Source organism: Oratosquilla oratoria, chromosome 27 (assembly GCF_046742065.1).
Source record: "Oratosquilla oratoria isolate Oo_2021 chromosome 27, ASM4674206v1, whole genome shotgun sequence".
NCBI classification, from domain to species: Eukaryota; Metazoa; Arthropoda; class Malacostraca; order Stomatopoda; family Squillidae; genus Oratosquilla; species Oratosquilla oratoria.
Genome location: NC_134803.1, coordinates 37,382,343 through 37,401,011, shown reverse-complemented (window position 1 = coordinate 37,401,011; position 18,669 = coordinate 37,382,343). Strand labels below are relative to the sequence as shown.

The following is an 18,669-nucleotide window of genomic DNA, read 5'->3' as shown; positions in this document are numbered from 1 at the left end:
AGATTCTGCAGGATGATCTTAATAAACTGTTAACATGGTCGGTGAAATGGCAAATGAACTTCAATATCTCTAAGTGTAGCGTGTTAAACGTAGGGCTACACAACCCCGAAAATAGATACAACTTAGATGACACGTTTTTAGAAAAATCTGAGTGCGAGAGGGACTTGGGAGTTCTGGTGAGTCCGGACCTTAAAACCAGGAAGCAGTGCATTAGCGCCAGAAATAAAGCAAACAGAGCATTAGGCTTCATTGCTAGGACGGTAACAAATAGAAGTGCAGAGGTAATTATTAAACTCTATCTAGCGATAGTTAGACCCATCCTTGACTATGCGGTACAGTTTTGGTCTCCGTCCTACAAAATGGACATAAATTCACTAGAATCAGTACAGAGAAGAATGACCAAAATGATACAAGGACTCGGAAATTTGCCTTACGAAGAGAGGCTTAGGCACCTAAACTTACACTCTCTGGAAAGACGCAGAGTGCGGGGTGATCTAATAGAAGTGTTCAAGTGGATCAAAGGCTATAACAAGGGTGATGCAAACAAGGTCATCATAATAAAACAACAGGGCAGGACTCGCAGTAATGGGTATAAACTGGACAAATTTAGATTTAAGAAGGAAATAGGCAAGAATTGGTTTACAAATAGGGTGGTCGATGAATGGAATAAACTTAGTAACCACGTAGTAAGCGCTGAAACTATCAGTTGTTTTAAAAAACGATTAGACAACTTTATGGATGGGGACGACAGGTGGTGATGGATACGGAGCTGCCTAGTGTAGGCCTTATGGTCTTTTGCAGTCTCCTTTATTTCTTATGTTCTTATGTTCTTAAATGGTTTATCTGCAAGGCTGGGGACCAGTTTGGTTGCTACACTTCGCATTTACCAAATTGTAGCTTACAGGAAAGGAGCAACATTCATTGGGTCCTATCTCCTATTCCCTAATTTCCTAACATAACTAGACTCAAATTCATGTACAGTTCCAACTTAATCTATATCCTTGATTTCCAATTATTATATTTAGATTTGAACTCGTGCACTGATTGAGCTTAGGCTATATCACCTAACCTATTCCATATATTTATGCCTTTTCTCAATTTCACTTATATCCTTCACTCTGTGTGGGGGACCATATTACCGACACATATTCTAGTCTTGAATGCATCAGGGTTTTGATGATTTTTTCATCTTTTCATTCATATGGTGGAATGCCACTTTAATATTCTGCAGTAGTCTGTATGTCTCTCCCACAATCCTGCTGATATGTCTGTCAGGTCATAGGCTGCTTTTTATCAACACCCAAATCTTTCTCCTATTCTGCTTTTATGATGGGCTCACTTCCCATGGAATAGTTTAAGGATGGCCTTTGGCCACTATTGCCATTTCCAGTACTTTGCATTTTTTTTATATTGAACTTTATTTACCATTCTTGGCTCCATGTGTGTGTGTTACCTTGTTGTATCTTACAGAAAGGAGATCTATGCTCATGGTGTCCTGTCTTTGTATCTCAGTGTCTAGTTTGCTCTTAAATTCATGTAAATTTTTTACACACTATTGCTTTGTCCAGTTTGTTCCACTCTGTGAGGAAAACTTTTTTTTCAGGTCTCTTCTATAACTACCCTTCTCGAGTTTCTTTTCTTTTCATGTCCCCTTGTATTTCTCTTATCCCAATTTAGTAAGCCCTCTCTATCAAGGACTTCTGTGCCTTTCATGATTCTGTAAATGGTCAGTAGGTCACCTCTTTCTCTTCTTTGTTCCAGAGTCAGTAATTTCAATTTAGACTTTCTCTCCTCATATGACAGGTTGTTGGAGCTATTTTCGTGGTTGCTCTCTGAATTTCTTCAATTTTCTTTATTTTCTTTTTGGTACTGGGTGACCATAGTGTCGCAGCATACTCTAGGCTAGGCCTTATTAGTGTGACTAGAATTTTTTTTAACCATTTCTTTGTCTTAATAGGTAAAAGCCACCTTTATTGATCTTAGCTTAGCAAGTTGAAAGATTCTCCAACAATTTTATTTATCTGTTTATCAGGGGACATGTCATTTGAGATAATTACTCCAAGGTCTTTTTAAGATCCCACTTCCTTTACTTCCTTTGTTCCAATCTCATATTGTTCTGATATATATATATATTGGGTACAAATGTGGCAGGAAAAGGTGGAGTAAAGGTGGAGGTAGAATGTAGATTGAGAGAAGCGAGTAAATGCCTTGGTGGATTGAAAAGTGTAATGAGGAATAGACATTTGGGAATGGATGCTAAGAGGAGACTGTATGAAGGAGTGATTGTGCCAACAGCACTGTATGGAGCAGAAACATGGAACATAAGAGAGGAAGAGAGAAGGAGCTTGAATGTGTTTGAGATGAGGTGTCTGAGAAGTATGATGGGGGTTACTAGGCTGGATAGAGTGAGAAATGAGGAGGTGAGGAGGAGAACAGGGGTGGAAAGGGAGTTGGGAGATAGGGTTGATGAAAGAGTATTAGGATGGTTTGGACACATGGAAAGAATGAGTGAGGAAAGACTGGTAAAGGAGGTGTGGAGGGCGGATGTGGAGGGAGTGAACATGAGGGGATGTCCTAGGATGAGATGGATGGATGGGGTGAAGGGGGCTTTGGGGAAGAGGGGAATGTCTGTTGAGGAAGGACGGGAGAGGACAGAAGACAGGGGTGAATGGAGAATGGTTGTATATGGAAGATGTTGTGATGCATGAGGTGGAATGGTGGGTGAGGTAATGTGTGTGAGCAAAATTTTGACACAGCCCAAAGGAATTTCTCCCCGTCCTCTCCTTTATATAAGGGGACAGAGAGGGGGGGTCGCCGATTTAATGAAGCAGCCTTGTTGTGGATGTGCTGTGTCTTGCGACACTGCTTCTGACCCAGGGCAGTGGATAAGGTGCAGGGATGACCCGTCATCTAGGAGGTGCTAAGATGGGAGGGAGGGTGGAGGGGTGTGGAGTGTTTTCAGGGATGGAATGGGTGGGAGTGATTTTATGCCTTTTCCTTTTTGGGTACCTCCCTAGTAAGGAGGAAAAAAGCCTTGGTATATGTACGTATTTTACTTTACTTTTTCCGAACTCCATTATGCTACATTTCTTAGTGTTGAAATCTACTTTCCACTTTTGGCTCAATTTCCAAACCTTGTTTATGTCTCTCTGTAGTGATTCACAATCTGTTTCAGTATTCACTTTCATTAACAATTTAGCATCATCTGCAAAGAAACTCGTGTAATAATCCATATAATTCATGTAAATAGCAAACATTATTGGAGCTAATATTGATCCCTGCAGAACTTCACTAATCACTTCTTCCCAAGCTGAACTCTTTTCTCTGAGCACTACTCACTTTTCTGCCATGCAAGAAATCCTTCATCCAGTTTAGTAATTTACCTTGTATCCCTCCTATGGTTTCATTTTTTTTTTTTTTTTGTATATATATATATAATTTTTTGTGTGGTACTTTGTTGAAGGCTTTTTATAATTCTAAGAAAGCACAATCAGCCCATCCATCCCTTTCTTGCATTATATCTATTAGTCTTGAGTAGAAATATCAAGCTTGTGGCACACGATCTTCCCTGTCTGAATGCAAATTATCTTGGGTTTATCATATTTTCTTCCATGTGTTTTATCCATCTATTCTTGATAATTTTTTCACCAATTTTGGCTACTGCTTGTAAGGAAGACTGGTCTGTAATTTGTTGGTTCTTCCTTGTTTCCTCCTTTATATGTTGGTAAAATATCGGCGTTTTCCCAGTCCTTTGGTATTTTTCCTTCTCCGAGTGAGCAACGTACTATGTTATATATTTTGTCCATTAATTCTTCTTTACATTCTTTTAGGTTCTGGAGCTACAGCGTCTACGTCGTGGGACCACCCTCCAATCCCAAGAGTTGGGGGCCAAACTGCAGCAACTACCCCTGGCCATCAGCTCTACGCAGGTGGCACCGATCCCTAAGAGGAGCTACGCCTGCCTTGGGGAGTACCATAATCCTTTTTCCCAACATGCAATGTTACGTTTTTTCTGCACCGAGGGGTGATTTTCTGGCGATCACCCCTCTTCTTCTACTATTAGCCAGAGATGTAGAGAGCAATCCTGGGTCCACCACAAAATACACATGCCCAACATGCTCTAAACCCATTACTTCGAGCAGACAGACAAAGGGCTCAGTTCAGTGCAATATGTGCAAAAACTGGGCCCACCTCACTTGTACAACACTTGCTGACACAAACCAATACACAAACACTTGGACATGTTCTACCTGCCCCCCCATAATCCCACTCCCACCTCCCCAACCACAGCCAACACCCTTACCCACTCCCAATTTCCCTTTGCCCTTACCCCCGATCAGTACTCACCCTCCTTTGTCCCCGATCTCTCCTTTCCCCCCCTCTGACCCAGATCCTATACCTTCCCCATTAACACCCCAACCTCAACCCCAAACGGCAACATACAACACATACAAAACACACAACATCAACATATTACAACACAACATTGACGGTATTAACACGAAAAAACATGAACTCAAACACTTTCTTAAACAACACAACATACATAATCACAATTATACAAGAAACGAAACTAAGACACTCACACAAAACACCATCATTTCATAATTACACCACCATCAGACAAGACTGGACCGACGGCAATGGTGGTGGACTCATCACCCTGATCCACCAGTCCATCTGTTTTGTGGACACAAGTGCCACAACCAAAATTCTCCTCCCTACCACAGATAACACAACATAGATCCAATCCATTTAAATCCGCACAGGCAACAAATCAACACTGACAATAGTTAACATGTACATTCCCCCCCCCAATCATCCCCCACAGTTCCAAACACCTTCAGGCCTCAATTTAGCCAACTAGCCTCAATCCCCAACCTGATCATGGGTGGTGACTTCAACGCCAAGTCGTCTCCCTGGTGTGTCGACAACCCTGACACAGACAGAGGGCTTGATATACAGACTCAGTTTGACTCATTGACTATCATGAACAACACACATAATCATACACATATCCCACACCAAGCCCTCTACACTCCCTCCTCTCCTGATATCACCTTCTGCTCCCCCTGCCTAACCCCAACAACATCATGGAGAGTGGTCGGAACCCTTGGTTCTGACCACCTTCCAATCATCATCACCACCAAAACAAGATGAACCCCAGTTGGCCACAGACACACATACACCAATTACAAGAGAGCTAACCGGGAAGCTTTTACTGAAGAGACAGAACAACATTTTGAAACACTTAACAGTACACCAATCACAAACATAAACAATGCTGTGCAAACTTTTAATACAATCATACAAAACGCAGACAAGAGATACATCCCTAGAGGCAACAGAAAATCACAACCCCAACTTCACACCAGAAATCAAAGGCCTCATCAGACAACGTGACACACTTAAACACAATACCCCCACACCTATCCCTTAAAACATAGCAGACCAAATACAAACACTAAACACTGTGATTGCCAATAAAATACACGAACAAAAAACACAAAATTGGCAAAACTTTATCAATACACTTGATCACAAAACAAACACCAGCAAATTGTACAAAACACTCAACAGCATTACACTATCCAACAGTAACACTACACGTTCTCACGCAGCAATAATCACAACAACAGATAATCTACCCTCAAACAGACAACAAGCAAATGCACTAATAAGTCATTTTGCACAGACAAGCCATCTCACTTCTCACCCTGACGATTGACGCACCATTCGACGTAAGAAAGACTTTCCCACAGACTCAGACTATACACCCTTCATAGACAGTCAGACAAAACACATAATACATAATCTCAAGCACTCATCTGCCTGTGGCCCCGATAACATAAGCAACATCCACCTAAAACACATTGGACCACAAGGTATACACGCACTCACAAACATTGCAAACTACAGCTATTCACACAACACTATACCCAACATGTGGAAGCGTAGTAAAATAATCATTCCAAAACCGAATAAAGACCCAACAATCCCAACATCGCACTGCCCAATCACACTTCTCTGCACCCCCTCTAAAGTCATTGAACACCTAATACTTAAACTTGTCACACCACATATTCCCCTTCCTGACTCACAACACGGTTTTAGGCCACTACACACCACAAACACTCTTCTGATAAACCTCACACAAAGAATTTTTGATGGCATCAATTCAGATAGGCCCCACCAAAGAACACTTCTTATAACATTAGACATTTGTAAAGCTTTTGATGCTATCCCCCGTCACAACCTAACAAATAAAATATATAACATAGACATGCACAATAATACTAAAAGATGGCTGGCCAATTATCTGGCAGGTAGAAATGCTTACGTGTCATATAATGGTCAATCATCGCACATCAGAAACATAAAGAATGGAGTACCACAGGGCTCAGTTCTATTCCCCACACTATTTAATCTATACATGCATGACTTACCCACACCAGACACCTCAGAAATACAAATCTCTTCCTACGCAGACGACATAACAATCACATGCACACATCGTAACATAGACAAAGCTCCAGAAATAATCCAGCCATACCTTGACACACTCAACACATGGTTCATCACAAACAGACTCAAAATAGCTCCAACCAAATCTACAGCAACACTTCTCACCAACTGGACAAAAGAACACAAATACATACCTCATCTCTACATCAACAACACTAATACCACACACAAACACACCGAAAATTCTTGGTGTAACATACGATACATCCATGTCTTTCAAACAACACATCACAAACATAAAAAACAAATGCACACCTAGACTTAACGCACTAGAGTCAATCACTGGAACAACATTTGGTCAAGACAAAGAAACTAATATAACAGTATACAAACAATGTATACGCTCAGTGATGAATTATGCGAGTCCTGCATGGGCTCCTAATCTCAGTGAGACACACCACAACACCCTTCAAATCATACAAAACAAAGCCCTAAAAACAATTACAGGCTGCACAAATACAACACCCACAGACCATTTACACCATGAAACAAAAGTCCTCAAAGTCAAGGACCACCTCGACATGAGAGGCACACAAACACTTGCCGCAGCCACCACAAACACATCACAACCGCTACACTACATAGCAGAACACCCACACACACTAAGAAACATTAAAACAACACCCAAAGACCTTTATCACGCACAGATACTCTCTTCTCTTCCTCCACAACCACCAAATACCAGCCTCTGGAAACATATTCATAATCATATCACTCACTGCTCCATTAACACACTGAAAGACAACATACTGCTGCATGCCAGACCCCCTGATATCCACCCTTCTGAATCCTCTCTCCCACGAAAGGGGAGAGTCCACCTGGCCAGACTGCGATGCAGCCACCACCCAGCACTTCTAAGCTATCAGAAGAGGCTGGATGACCGCATTGTGAACAGCTGCCCAGGATGTAACACTTCACCCCATACCATACAACACATAATGGAAGACTGCATTATACACAATCATGCACGCAAACAACACAACATACACTCTATAAAGGATTTGTGGGAAAACCCAGTTTCGGCTGTGGCATTCCTTGGAGAGACAGGACTGCTCGAACAGACAGTCTAGAGAACGACAACAACATTCTTTTATTATCCAATTTGCAATTCTGCCTGGGCCATGTGATTTCCTGACATCAAGGTTCATTAGTTGATCCATTATTTCTTTCTGTGTTATTGTTATTTCCCTCATGTGTGTATTTACCTAATTGAGGCAAGGAGCCTACACCAGGAGGGGTATAGCTGTGGCTGAAGTCATCACATTTGCCCTATGCAATTAGACTATTGGGACAGGTAAGAGTCACTGCTGGGAGCTGGAGAAGCACATAGGATTTTAACCCACAACTAAGTGAATGCATACTTTTGATTACTCTAGCTAATTATAGTATACAGGACAAGGAGCAACACTTATTGGGTCCCATCTCCTATTCTCAAATCTATATACAGTCGAACCTCAAAAGCCTGGACTAATTGGGGGAAGGGTGGTCCGGTCATGCCAAACGTCAGGTCATCAAAAATATCGCCTTAACACCCGTAGATTTTCATAGCCAAACGTCCGGTCATCGAAAATATTGCCTTAACACCCGTAGATTTTCATAGGTAATGTATGATATGGCATAGAAACACATAAGAATAATACTCTAACACTGTAATAATAACAATACTGTAATAATGATGCTATAATACTAATAATTCTGTAATAATAACTGTAATACAGGCATGTAAATGTACTGTATATACAGTGTACTGTACTGTATTTTTTATTACGTACACTGTAAATATCGGAAGGTATGCACGTGGGACAGTGGCGGTGGCCAGGATTGCCGCGTTTTCTACACTGCCGTGTAGAATGGGAGTGTTGCCATACCGGGGCATACATTTTTCTTGGGTGTGTGCAGATTTTCATAGCAAGATATACTTGTCAAACTTTGACAGAATGTTGGTTCTAGTTTTTTTTATTCTTGAATGTATATAAGGACCCCATGCCCTAACATATTCAGTAAGATATCATTCTTTTTTTTTTTTTATATTATCGCTAAAAAACCCTGAAACTTTTGCGTAGAATTTTTTTCTACACGGTAAAAACATATCTTTTGGGTTATAATATTTGATAAGTAACACAATTACCAACAAAAGTCATATATTGATGTACCATTTATTATTTGATAACTAGTTCTATGATTTTTAAATAAATGTTTGAGTTTTTGAATGTTTTTAACAGCCCGCTGATATGTAGAAAAATTTCCTCATGTCCTTGTGCAGTTGCCACATGCCGCTATTTTACTACGTTTTGGTACAAAATTCTACGAAACGGCAGCCCTGGTGGCAGCTTGACTGGGCCGGGTTTGAGTACATGTGTATGGCCGTCGCTGCCACCTACCGGACAAATAGGGAACCTTGCTTGAAAAGTCCGCGCTTTGTTCATTTCGACCGGTCATACGAGGGTCCGGGCATTCGGGATCCGGGCTTTCGAGGTTCGACTGTATATATATATATATATATTTTATTGAATATCACAGCATGCTTGGCGTTAGATTTTAACCCACAACTAAGTGAATGCATGCTTTTGATTACTCCAGCTAATTATAGTATACAGGACAAGGAGCAACACTTATTGGGTCCCATCTCTTATTCTCAAATTTATATACATATACCAGTATATATATACACACACACACACATATATATACATATATATTTTATTGAATATCACAGCATGCTTGGTGTTGATCTTTTCCTTCAGACTTTTTACTCTTCTATTTTCTTCTCTGAATAAGGTAGAGAATACACAATATTGGATATAAAAACTAATGTATTATAACATTTGCCTCTACATTGGGCATATACTGGAAAATTTATTTTTTAAACTGCATACATGTTTGTAAGTATTACAAATGGTAACAATAAGAAAGGATGGGTTCAAGAGTTTTAAGATGCATCATTGTCTTCTCAACATGATGTGGGGTGCTTTGAAGATCTCCAAAGTCCCACACATATTCTATTGGACATCAATTATTGGCATATGGTTTCTAATAATTACTGCCTCCAAACATCTAAATTTTCTTGTGTCATTGTTCTTGGAAATTATTATTGTGTTTGTGTTCAGTTGATCCCGTGATATGTTGGTGTTAAAGGTTTTTTGTGATGTGTGATTTTATTCTGTTTTGCATAAGGTAAGCCTTTGTGATAATGTGTTATATGACCAATGTACTCTTCATTACAAAGCATACTGTCTTGATTTAACTTACACAAGTGCTTTTACACAACATTACTTTGTGCTCTGTCTATTGTTGCTGCCATACTGTTTTTCATTACTAGAGATGAAATCCTAGGGTTGTGATAATAAATCATTACATTAAGTTTATCCTTTTGTTTTTTGGGTTTGCAATTCTTATATATCTTTTATCGCCTTTTCATCTTTTTTATAGATGTGGCCGCTACCATTCACCCAAATTTAATTAAATTTAAAGAAAAGCATCCCTTTACACCAAGAAACAACATATTAAATTTTCAAAGCAATTGGGTGAACTAGAAGTGAGAGAGGAGCCCAAGGAGCTTTCGTTTAAGTCTGTGGCACATGATCTTCCACTTCTAAATCCAAGCTGTTTTGGATTTAGTATTTTATCCTCCAAGTGTTTAATCCATTTACTTTTAATAACTTTTTTGCTACAGTACTTGTAAGGAAGACCAGTCTATAGTTTGTTGGGTTTTCTTTGTCTCCTCCTTTGTATATTGGTGCAATATTTGCATTTTTCCAATCTTGTGGTACTTTTCCTTCTTTGAGTGAGAAATCAATTATCTTGTTTATTTTGTCCATTAGTTCATCTATGTGTTCTTTTATTCATTTCTGTGTCACTGTTATTTCTTTCATTGTGGGGGATCTTTCTGTCCTTTCTCCCAATTTTGTGAGTTTTCAATTGAGAATACTGATTTAAAATGCTTGATCATAGTTTCAGGCATTTCTACATCATCTAACTATTTCCTTCACACAGTTTTACTATTTTATGTTTGTCATTTAGTTGGTCATTTATATATCTGTAGAATAGTTTAGGTTGGTCCTTGCATTTTTTATTATATATTTTTATAGTTGTTTTTTTTCCTGCATAGTTTTACATATTTGTTTCTTAGTTTGATGTATATTTGCCATTTAGTCTTTTTTCCATCTTTTCCAGGCTTTGTCTCTTCTATCTTTAGCTTCACTACATTTTTTGTTATACCAACACTTTATGTATACCCTCTTTTGTTTCTTCTTTGGTACATATTTATCTGTTCCTTCCTTGTATTTTTCTTTTAATATGTTCCATTTATCTTCCATCTTTGTTTCTTAATTTAAATTTTTTTCACAGTGTGCATTTTGAAAAAAAAAAAAAAAAAAAAAAAAAAAAAAAAAAATAAGTTTTTTCAAGTCTGTTTTGTTGTACATTAGTCTTCCTTTTCTATGTTTCTCATCTCTTCTCACATCCTTTTGTTCTTTTAGTTCACACTCTATTAGTATGTGGTCACTCTTCCCAACTGGTGTCTTATATTTCATTTTATCCACTATTTCAGGCTCACATGTGAATATTACGTCCAGTCTCGATGGTTCTTCATTGTTCCTATATCTGGTGTTTTCTTTCACCCATTAAGTCAATGTGTATCCAATGGTCACATCCAGTAGAATATTTCCCAAAAGTTCCTCTCCACCTTTTACTGTTATTTCTTCCCAACATGTTTCCTCCTTCTTTCATTAATTCAGTTAATGTATTCATTGTGTCTTCCAATAGTTTGGAATGATCACTATTAGTCCAAGCCTGTATTTTTGGGGCACATATAGTAAGTATTCTACTTTTCATATTTCCATTTTAAACTTTAACCAATCAATTATTCATTATTTTTTCCTTCTGTTATCTTTGTCACATTTACTTTGTTTAGTCAAAAATATGATTCCTCCAGTCCATGGGTTATACAGAACTTGTCCTATAGTATTTGATGGTAGTATACCTTTTAACATTGTGTCCACAATTCCCATTATGTCAGGTTTCTCTGTTAACAGATAATTGTTTAATTCATTTAGTCCAGAAATCATTCCATCTACGTTTGTGGTTTTTTTTTTTTTTAATTTCCTTTCTTCTCTGTTTTGGTTTAGGTTTCCTTTTTTTTTTTATGTTCCATTTTCTCAGCCTCAGGTCCATTACCCTCTACAAAAACTCATTCTTTTCAGTCTCTGTTATTTTCTCGTTTCTTTAATTTGCTTCATTTCTAAGTGCCTTTTCTTTTTCTATTTCCTCATTGCTCATTTCCTTTTTTATCCATACATTTTTATATTTTTTACTGTTTGCTAGCTTTGCTGCTTTCAATAGTACTTCTTCAGCTATCATTTGATCCTTAGTTTCATTTTTAGTGGCTTGTAGCATTTTTCTCTAGAGTATTGCCCCATTCTATGCACCTCGTCAATGTCTTTGTCGAACTCTTGACCTTCTTCATGAACCACTTTCAGAATTTCCTATGCAATTTCTTTCTCCTCTTTTTCTCTTTGACATTTTTATACATTATGTTTTTCTTTAATACCATAAACTACAATGTACTTTTTTATTTACTGTGTCTCTTACCCAATTTTCCTTTTCTTTAATTACTTTAATTATCGTTTTAGTAGTTTCCTCTACCTGCTGTTGTACTATTTCTTTAAATGTTATTTTCTGATTTTCTTGTTCTTGATTCCACTGATTTTTTTTTATTTCTCGGAGATCTGTCTCCTTAATTGATTTTCCCATTTTTTCGGTCACTGCTTGTAATTGTTCTTTGACCTCTTTTTTTTTTTTTTTTTTTTTTTAAGTTCCTCATTTTTGTTTGTCTTCATTTTTCTTTCTTTATCACTTCTGATCATGCTTAGTTCACATTTTAGTTCACTAAGCTCTCTGTTCATTTCTTTGTTAGCTTTTTGTAGATTAGTCATTTCTCTGTGCATTGCTCTAATCTATTCTTAAATCTATTAATACCTCCATCATGTCGTTAATGTCTTGACTTCTTAGTATACTGCTATACCTAGATTCCCTCTCTGCATATAACCCTTTACCTAATATTGTCCCTTTTCTGTGATATTATTTTCCCATATTTGAGTTGATTTTGGTGTGTCATTTAAACAAGTCCTCTTCAGTATCACTCCAAGTGCCAAATCTACTCATGTCTAGTCCTCTTTTCACTGGTTCATTATTCTTTCTTTCTCCTCTTCCTTCCTCCATTTTATATGTTAATACACTTCATCAACCTGGATACTTTATCACCATAGCGGTCACTCTAAAGCCATAACTTCTTCACCATAAATATAAACATGGGTGTTTCCTTGTTTCTAGCGAAAAAAATCGCTGGCTTGGAGCTTGTTCACTCGCCTCTTCTTTACCACTTCTATGACTACATTTCAAGTTCCTTTGAACTTTAGGGTCTTTGATACCAAGACTCATCCCTTATCCATTTAATATCAATGACTGCAATCCATTACTCCATTCCCAATCAATCTGCAGTTTTGTCATCAAAGGCGGCTTAGTGGGTTTTTTTTTTATCATTTGGTGGGTCATCTTTTGGTTTTGCCATTTTGGCACCTACTGCAGCAGCTGCACCTCCCACAGCAGCACCAACACTCCCGACTGCTGCAGCACCTGCTGCCCCAAGACCAGCAGCCCCTACAGACTGACATATTGCTACCTGTAAGAGAAGAATTAGAAAAATTTAAATGACACCAACTTCTGGACATTCCAAATTGTTTCCAGCCAATAGACAATTTTCCACATGGACAAAAAATGGATGTCTTGACATGGCTAAAGGAAGAAAAAGAAGCAAGAAGCAATCAAAAAGAAGGAAGTAAGAAGAAAGCAAGAAAAAGAAGCAAGCGAGAAGAAAATAATATGAAGAAAGCCAGAGGAAGAAGAAAGCAAGAAGAAACCAAGAAGTAGAATGCAAGAAGAAAGCAAGATGAAAAGAAGAAGAGGAAAATGAACAAGAACATGACCCACTTGAAAAAAAAACAAAAAAAAAACATAATTTACAGGTATTTGTCTTTATTGACAAATTTGTATCCAAGAAATGGAATGACTGAATGATGTTCAAAACAGTCAGTCTCCTCCTTTGAGCCATTTAGCCTCCAATTATAAAAGAATTCAATGCCACTCTGGTTTGTATGATTGTCATTTAGTTACTTATGTAGTGACTCCACAAAACTTGTGTACTTAATACCCAATACCTAGTGGGAAATAGGTAACAGCAATGCAGTTTCAGGTGGTGATCTACTAACAGTAACTATGTCTTTGACTAGTCTAGACATAGTAATTGTTGCTTCCAGGTTCACTAACTTCAAACCCATAGCACAACAATAGTGCTTAGGCCCTCCAACAGAACAATTATTATTATCATTATTATTCTATCTATATATGGCTCCTTCCCCCTTTCCAGGGAGGTAGCCAAAGTCAAAAGGCATATATCCACTCCCATCAACCACCCTTTCCTCCCTCTCATCATAGTTCCTCATTGTCCACTGCCCTGGGTCAAATGCAAAGCAGCATGATACAGCACATCCACAGCAAGGCCACTTCACTTAATCAGCAACCCCCCAATCTCTGTCCCCTCATGCAGAAAAACAGAACATTGGGAGCAATCCCTTCAGGCTGCATCAAATTATCATTCACATATAACCACTCCCTAACCTCCCTTATCCCCAACCCCCTTCCTTCCCTAGATCACAGTATCATCTATACACAGCCATTTTCCACTCAGCTCTATCTCCTGTCTTTTCCCTTCCTTGCTCAACAGACTTCCCCCTCTTGCTCAATGGCCTTTTCACCCCATCCATCCATCTCATCCTTGGTTGTTCTCTCATGTTCACTCCATCCACCTCTGCCTTCCACACCTCTTTCACTAATCTTTCTTCGCTAATTTTTTCCATGTGTTCAAACTATCCCAATACTCATTCATCAACCCTACCTGCCATCTCGTTTTCCAACCCACTTTCCTCCTCACCTCCTCATTTCTCTATCCAACCTTGTAACTCATCATATTTCTCTGACATTTAATCTCAAACACATTTAAATTTTTCCTCTCTGCCTCTTATAAATTCTATGTCTCTGCCCCATACAGTGCTGTTAATACAATCACCCCTTCATATAATCTCCTCTGCATCCATTCCCAAATGCCTATTTCGCATTACACTTTTTAATGACCCCAAGGCATTGACTTACATCTCTCAATCCACAATTTACCTCCACCTCCACTATTATTATTGCCTCATAGTTTCACTGAGTGGAGAATCTACAACCCCCAATGGCTGACAATGGCCCTCAGGCCCTTCTACAAATCTCTCTGGGAAGAAACTTTGGACTGTTGTCTGCGTTGTATTTACCTAATTGTATTTACCTAATTGTAGTGTGCAGGAGAGGAGCAATGCTCATTGGGTCCTGTTTCCTATTCTCTAATTTTCTAACATACCTAGACATTCATGTATGGTTCCAACTTAATCTATGCCTTAGATTTCCAATTATCATAGATTTGAATTTGTGTATTGGTGTAGGACTGTTTCTGTGTCATCATCTAAAAGTAGTAGGAGGGAAGCAGTTACAAGTGTCTGCTCTCCATAGGTGAAAAGGTATAAGAAATACAGCTGAAGCTGACAAAGAGAGATACTGGGCCCAGTCAGGAGACTAAATCTCAGCCACTCAGTCATGTCCTGATGTAGTTGAGGGGGTTGCTTCTTATGAATTGCTTAAAGATGATTGTAGAGTTTCTGTTGTCTAGTCAGTGCTTGTGATGGATGGATTTATATAGTTTAGTTTCATTGTTGATTTTTGCTGTCAGATCCTTGATATTTGGGCTCAAAGTTTTACAAGTATCAAGTGTAAGGCCTAGAATTTTTGGGTTTATCTCTACTACATTTTTTTCTTATTCTCATTTGTCTGATGTGAGCAGTCACTGCTGATTTCTGAGGTAAAGCTTCCATTCTGTTATTTCTAAGCGACTCTTCTAGTTTATTCTAGAAACTATATAGAATAGCAGATGGCTAATGTTTTGTTCAAAGATATATTTTCTACACATTCTTTTCAATACCTTTGAAAATCATGCTTGTGGTAAATATATTTAGATCTAAATGTTAGTCATCTACTATTCTACTTAGTTTCTCAAAATTCTGCTTGTAAGAAATTGACTTTATACCAAAATGGGGTGGTATTGGAGGTGGATACGTGGGTGACAAGCAGTGTATTGGAGATAGAGATTGGAGGAAAGTGAGAAGCAAGCCAGTTGTTTCCTGATGACACTGCCCTTGTGGTGTGGCATGGTCAGTTGGTGATAGTTTGGGAAGGTATGTATTTACCTAGTTGCATTTTACGGGACTAGAGCTATGCTCGTTTTGACCCGTTTTTGTCTCTCTCCACATCCAGTTTGCTTTTGAATTCATGTATAGTTTTGGCATTAACTGTTTCACTGTTCAATTTGTTCCAGACGTCAATCACTCTGTGTGGGAAACTGTTCTTTTTCAGATCTCTTCTGTAGCTGTCTTTCTTTAGTTTCTTCGCATGTCCTCTTGTTTCTCTTTGGTCCCATTTTAATAGACCATCTCTATCAAGAACCTCCATTCCTTTCATAATTCTGAAAATGGCCAACAAGTTGCCTCTCTGCCTTCTCTGCTCTAACATTGTCAGTTGTAATTTCTCCAATCTTTGTTCGTATGTGATACAAGAAAGTTGAAAGTAAAGGTGGGTAAAAGCAAGGTGATGAGTTGTGCAAGCTAAGCTGTCAATCACAAGTCCAACACAACCCAAGACTGGTGAAAAACAAGGTGAGGATGGCAGTAAGCTCTCCTACTCATAAAAACTCTTCACTCCCCTTAGCAGCTTTCTACCTATTCCACATATCTACAATACCTTCCACAATGTTTTCCTATCTACTTTGTTATAAACCTTCTCTAAATCCATAAAGGCCCAAAAATATTCTTATATACATACACACATATACCAAGGCTTTTTCCCCCTTACAAGGGGGGGGTAGCCAAAAAGGGAAAGGCATAAAATCATTTCCACCCATTCCATCCCTGAATACACTCTACACCCCTCCACCCTCCCTCTTATCTGAGCACCTCCTGGATGACGGGTCATCCCTGCACCTTGCCCACTGCCCTGGGTCAGAAGCAGTGTCGCAAGACACAGCACATCCACAGAAAGGCCGCTTCATTAAATCGGCGACCCCCCTCTCCATCCCCCCATTGCATAAAAGGAGAGGACGGGGAGAAATCCCTTTGGGCTGCGTCAAATTTTGCTCACACATACTACCTCACCCCCCATCCCCCCGCCCATTCCACCTCATGCAAACACAACATCATCCATATACAACCATTCTCCATTCACCCCTGTCTTCTGTCCTCTCCCGTCCTTCCTCAACAGACATTCCCCTCTTCCCCAAAGCCCCCTTCACCCCATCCATCCACCTCATCCTAGGACGTCCCCTCATGTTCACTCCCTCCACATCTGCCTTCCATACCTCTTTTACTAGTCTTTCTTCACTCATTCTTTCCATGTGTCCAAACCATCCTAATATTCTTTCATCAACCCTATCTCCCAGCTCCTTTTCCACCCCTGTTCTTCTCCTCACCTCATTTCTCACTCTATCTAGCCTAGTAACCCCCATCATACTTCTCAGACACCTCATCTCAAACACATTCAAACTCCTTCTCTCTTCTTCTCTTATGTTCCATGTTTCTGCCCCATACAGTGCTGTTGGCACAATCACTCCTTCATACTGTCTCCTCTTAGGATCCATTCCCAAATGTCTATTCCTCATTACACTCTTTAATCCACCAAGGCATTTACTCGCTTCTCTCAATCTACATTCTACCTCCACCTTCACTCCACCTTTTCCTGCCACATTTGCACCCAAGTATCTAAAACTATCCACTTCCTCCAGTCGCTCTCCCTAAATGCTCACTTCCAGTCTACTGCCACTTTCACCCCTTGTACATCTCATTACCTTACTTTTACCCACATTTATCTTCAGCTTTCTTCTATCACATACTCTCCCAAACTCTGCCACCAACTTCCTCAATCCCTCCTCTGATCCTGCCACAAGCGCAGTGTCATCCGCAAACAACAGCTGGCTCACCTCCCACTTTTCTCCATTTTCTTTAACCATCTCCAATCCCTGACCCTACCCTTGCATTTACCTCTCGCACCACCCCATCTATGTATAAGTTGAACAGCCAGGGCGACATAACGCATCCTTGACGAAGTCCCACCTTTACCTCGAACCACTCACTCTCTCCATTTCCAATCAAGTTCTACTACTCTCATAAAAACTCTTGACAGCTCCCAGAAGTTTTCCTCCTATCCCGTATATCTGCATAACCTCCCACAGCGCCTTTCTGTCTACCCTATCATAAGCCTTTTCCAAATCCATAAAAGCCCAAAAAACATTCTTCCCCTTTCCTATACCTTTCTCACATATCTGTCTTACCACAAAGATCTGATCTACACAACCTCTACCTGTCCTAAATCCACTGTTCCTCACCAATTACTCCTTCTGTTCCTCTCCTAATCCTCTCAATCAAGATCCTCCCATAAGCCTTCCCAACTACACTTAACAAACTAATCCCTCTGAAACTACTACATTCACACTTATATTCTTAACTTTGCTAAAAAAAACAAAAAAAAAAAACATAAAACTTCCTTACCACAAAAAATCTATCTATGCACTCTTAACTTTGCTCAATCCACACTGTTCCTTACCAATTCCTCTGTTCCTCACCTAATCCTCTCAAACATCCTCCCAAATGCCTTTCCAACTAAACTCAACAAACTGATCCCTCTAAAACACATTTGCATTTGTCGCCATTTCCTTTGTAAAGGGGAAATATAAAGGTACTCCTCCAGCTATCCAGCACACTCTCCTCCCTTAGGCATACATTAAATAACCTTATTAACCAATCCACTATAACCTTTCTTCACTTTGGTAGACACTCCACATGACACCCATCCAATCCAAGTGCCTTATCACAGCTACCATTTTCAATGCTCCTTGTACCTCATCTTTACCTATATCATTGTCATTTTCTTCTTCCTTCAGTCATTTTACTAGCTCCTCCCACTGCTACAATCAATAACTCCCTAACCTCCTCCATATTCAACAACTCTAAA

The 18,669-nt window shown here is 39.2% G+C and overlaps 1 protein-coding gene across 6 annotated transcripts in view; it reads right to left on the bottom strand.

Moving 5' to 3' along the window:
• Positions 1–10,878: 10,878 nt before the first annotated feature.
• Positions 10,879–18,669, bottom strand: part of LOC143039957 (uncharacterized) — a 56,452-nt gene continuing 48,661 nt past the window's right edge. For all 6 annotated transcript variants that reach the window (XM_076210432.1, XM_076210433.1, XM_076210434.1 and 3 more), the window contains one exon: positions 10,879–13,204. In XM_076210432.1, coding sequence (XP_076066547.1) covers positions 13,043–13,204 — 162 coding nt within the window. In that variant the 3' untranslated portion in view covers positions 10,879–13,042. The remainder of the gene's footprint in view (positions 13,205–18,669) is intronic.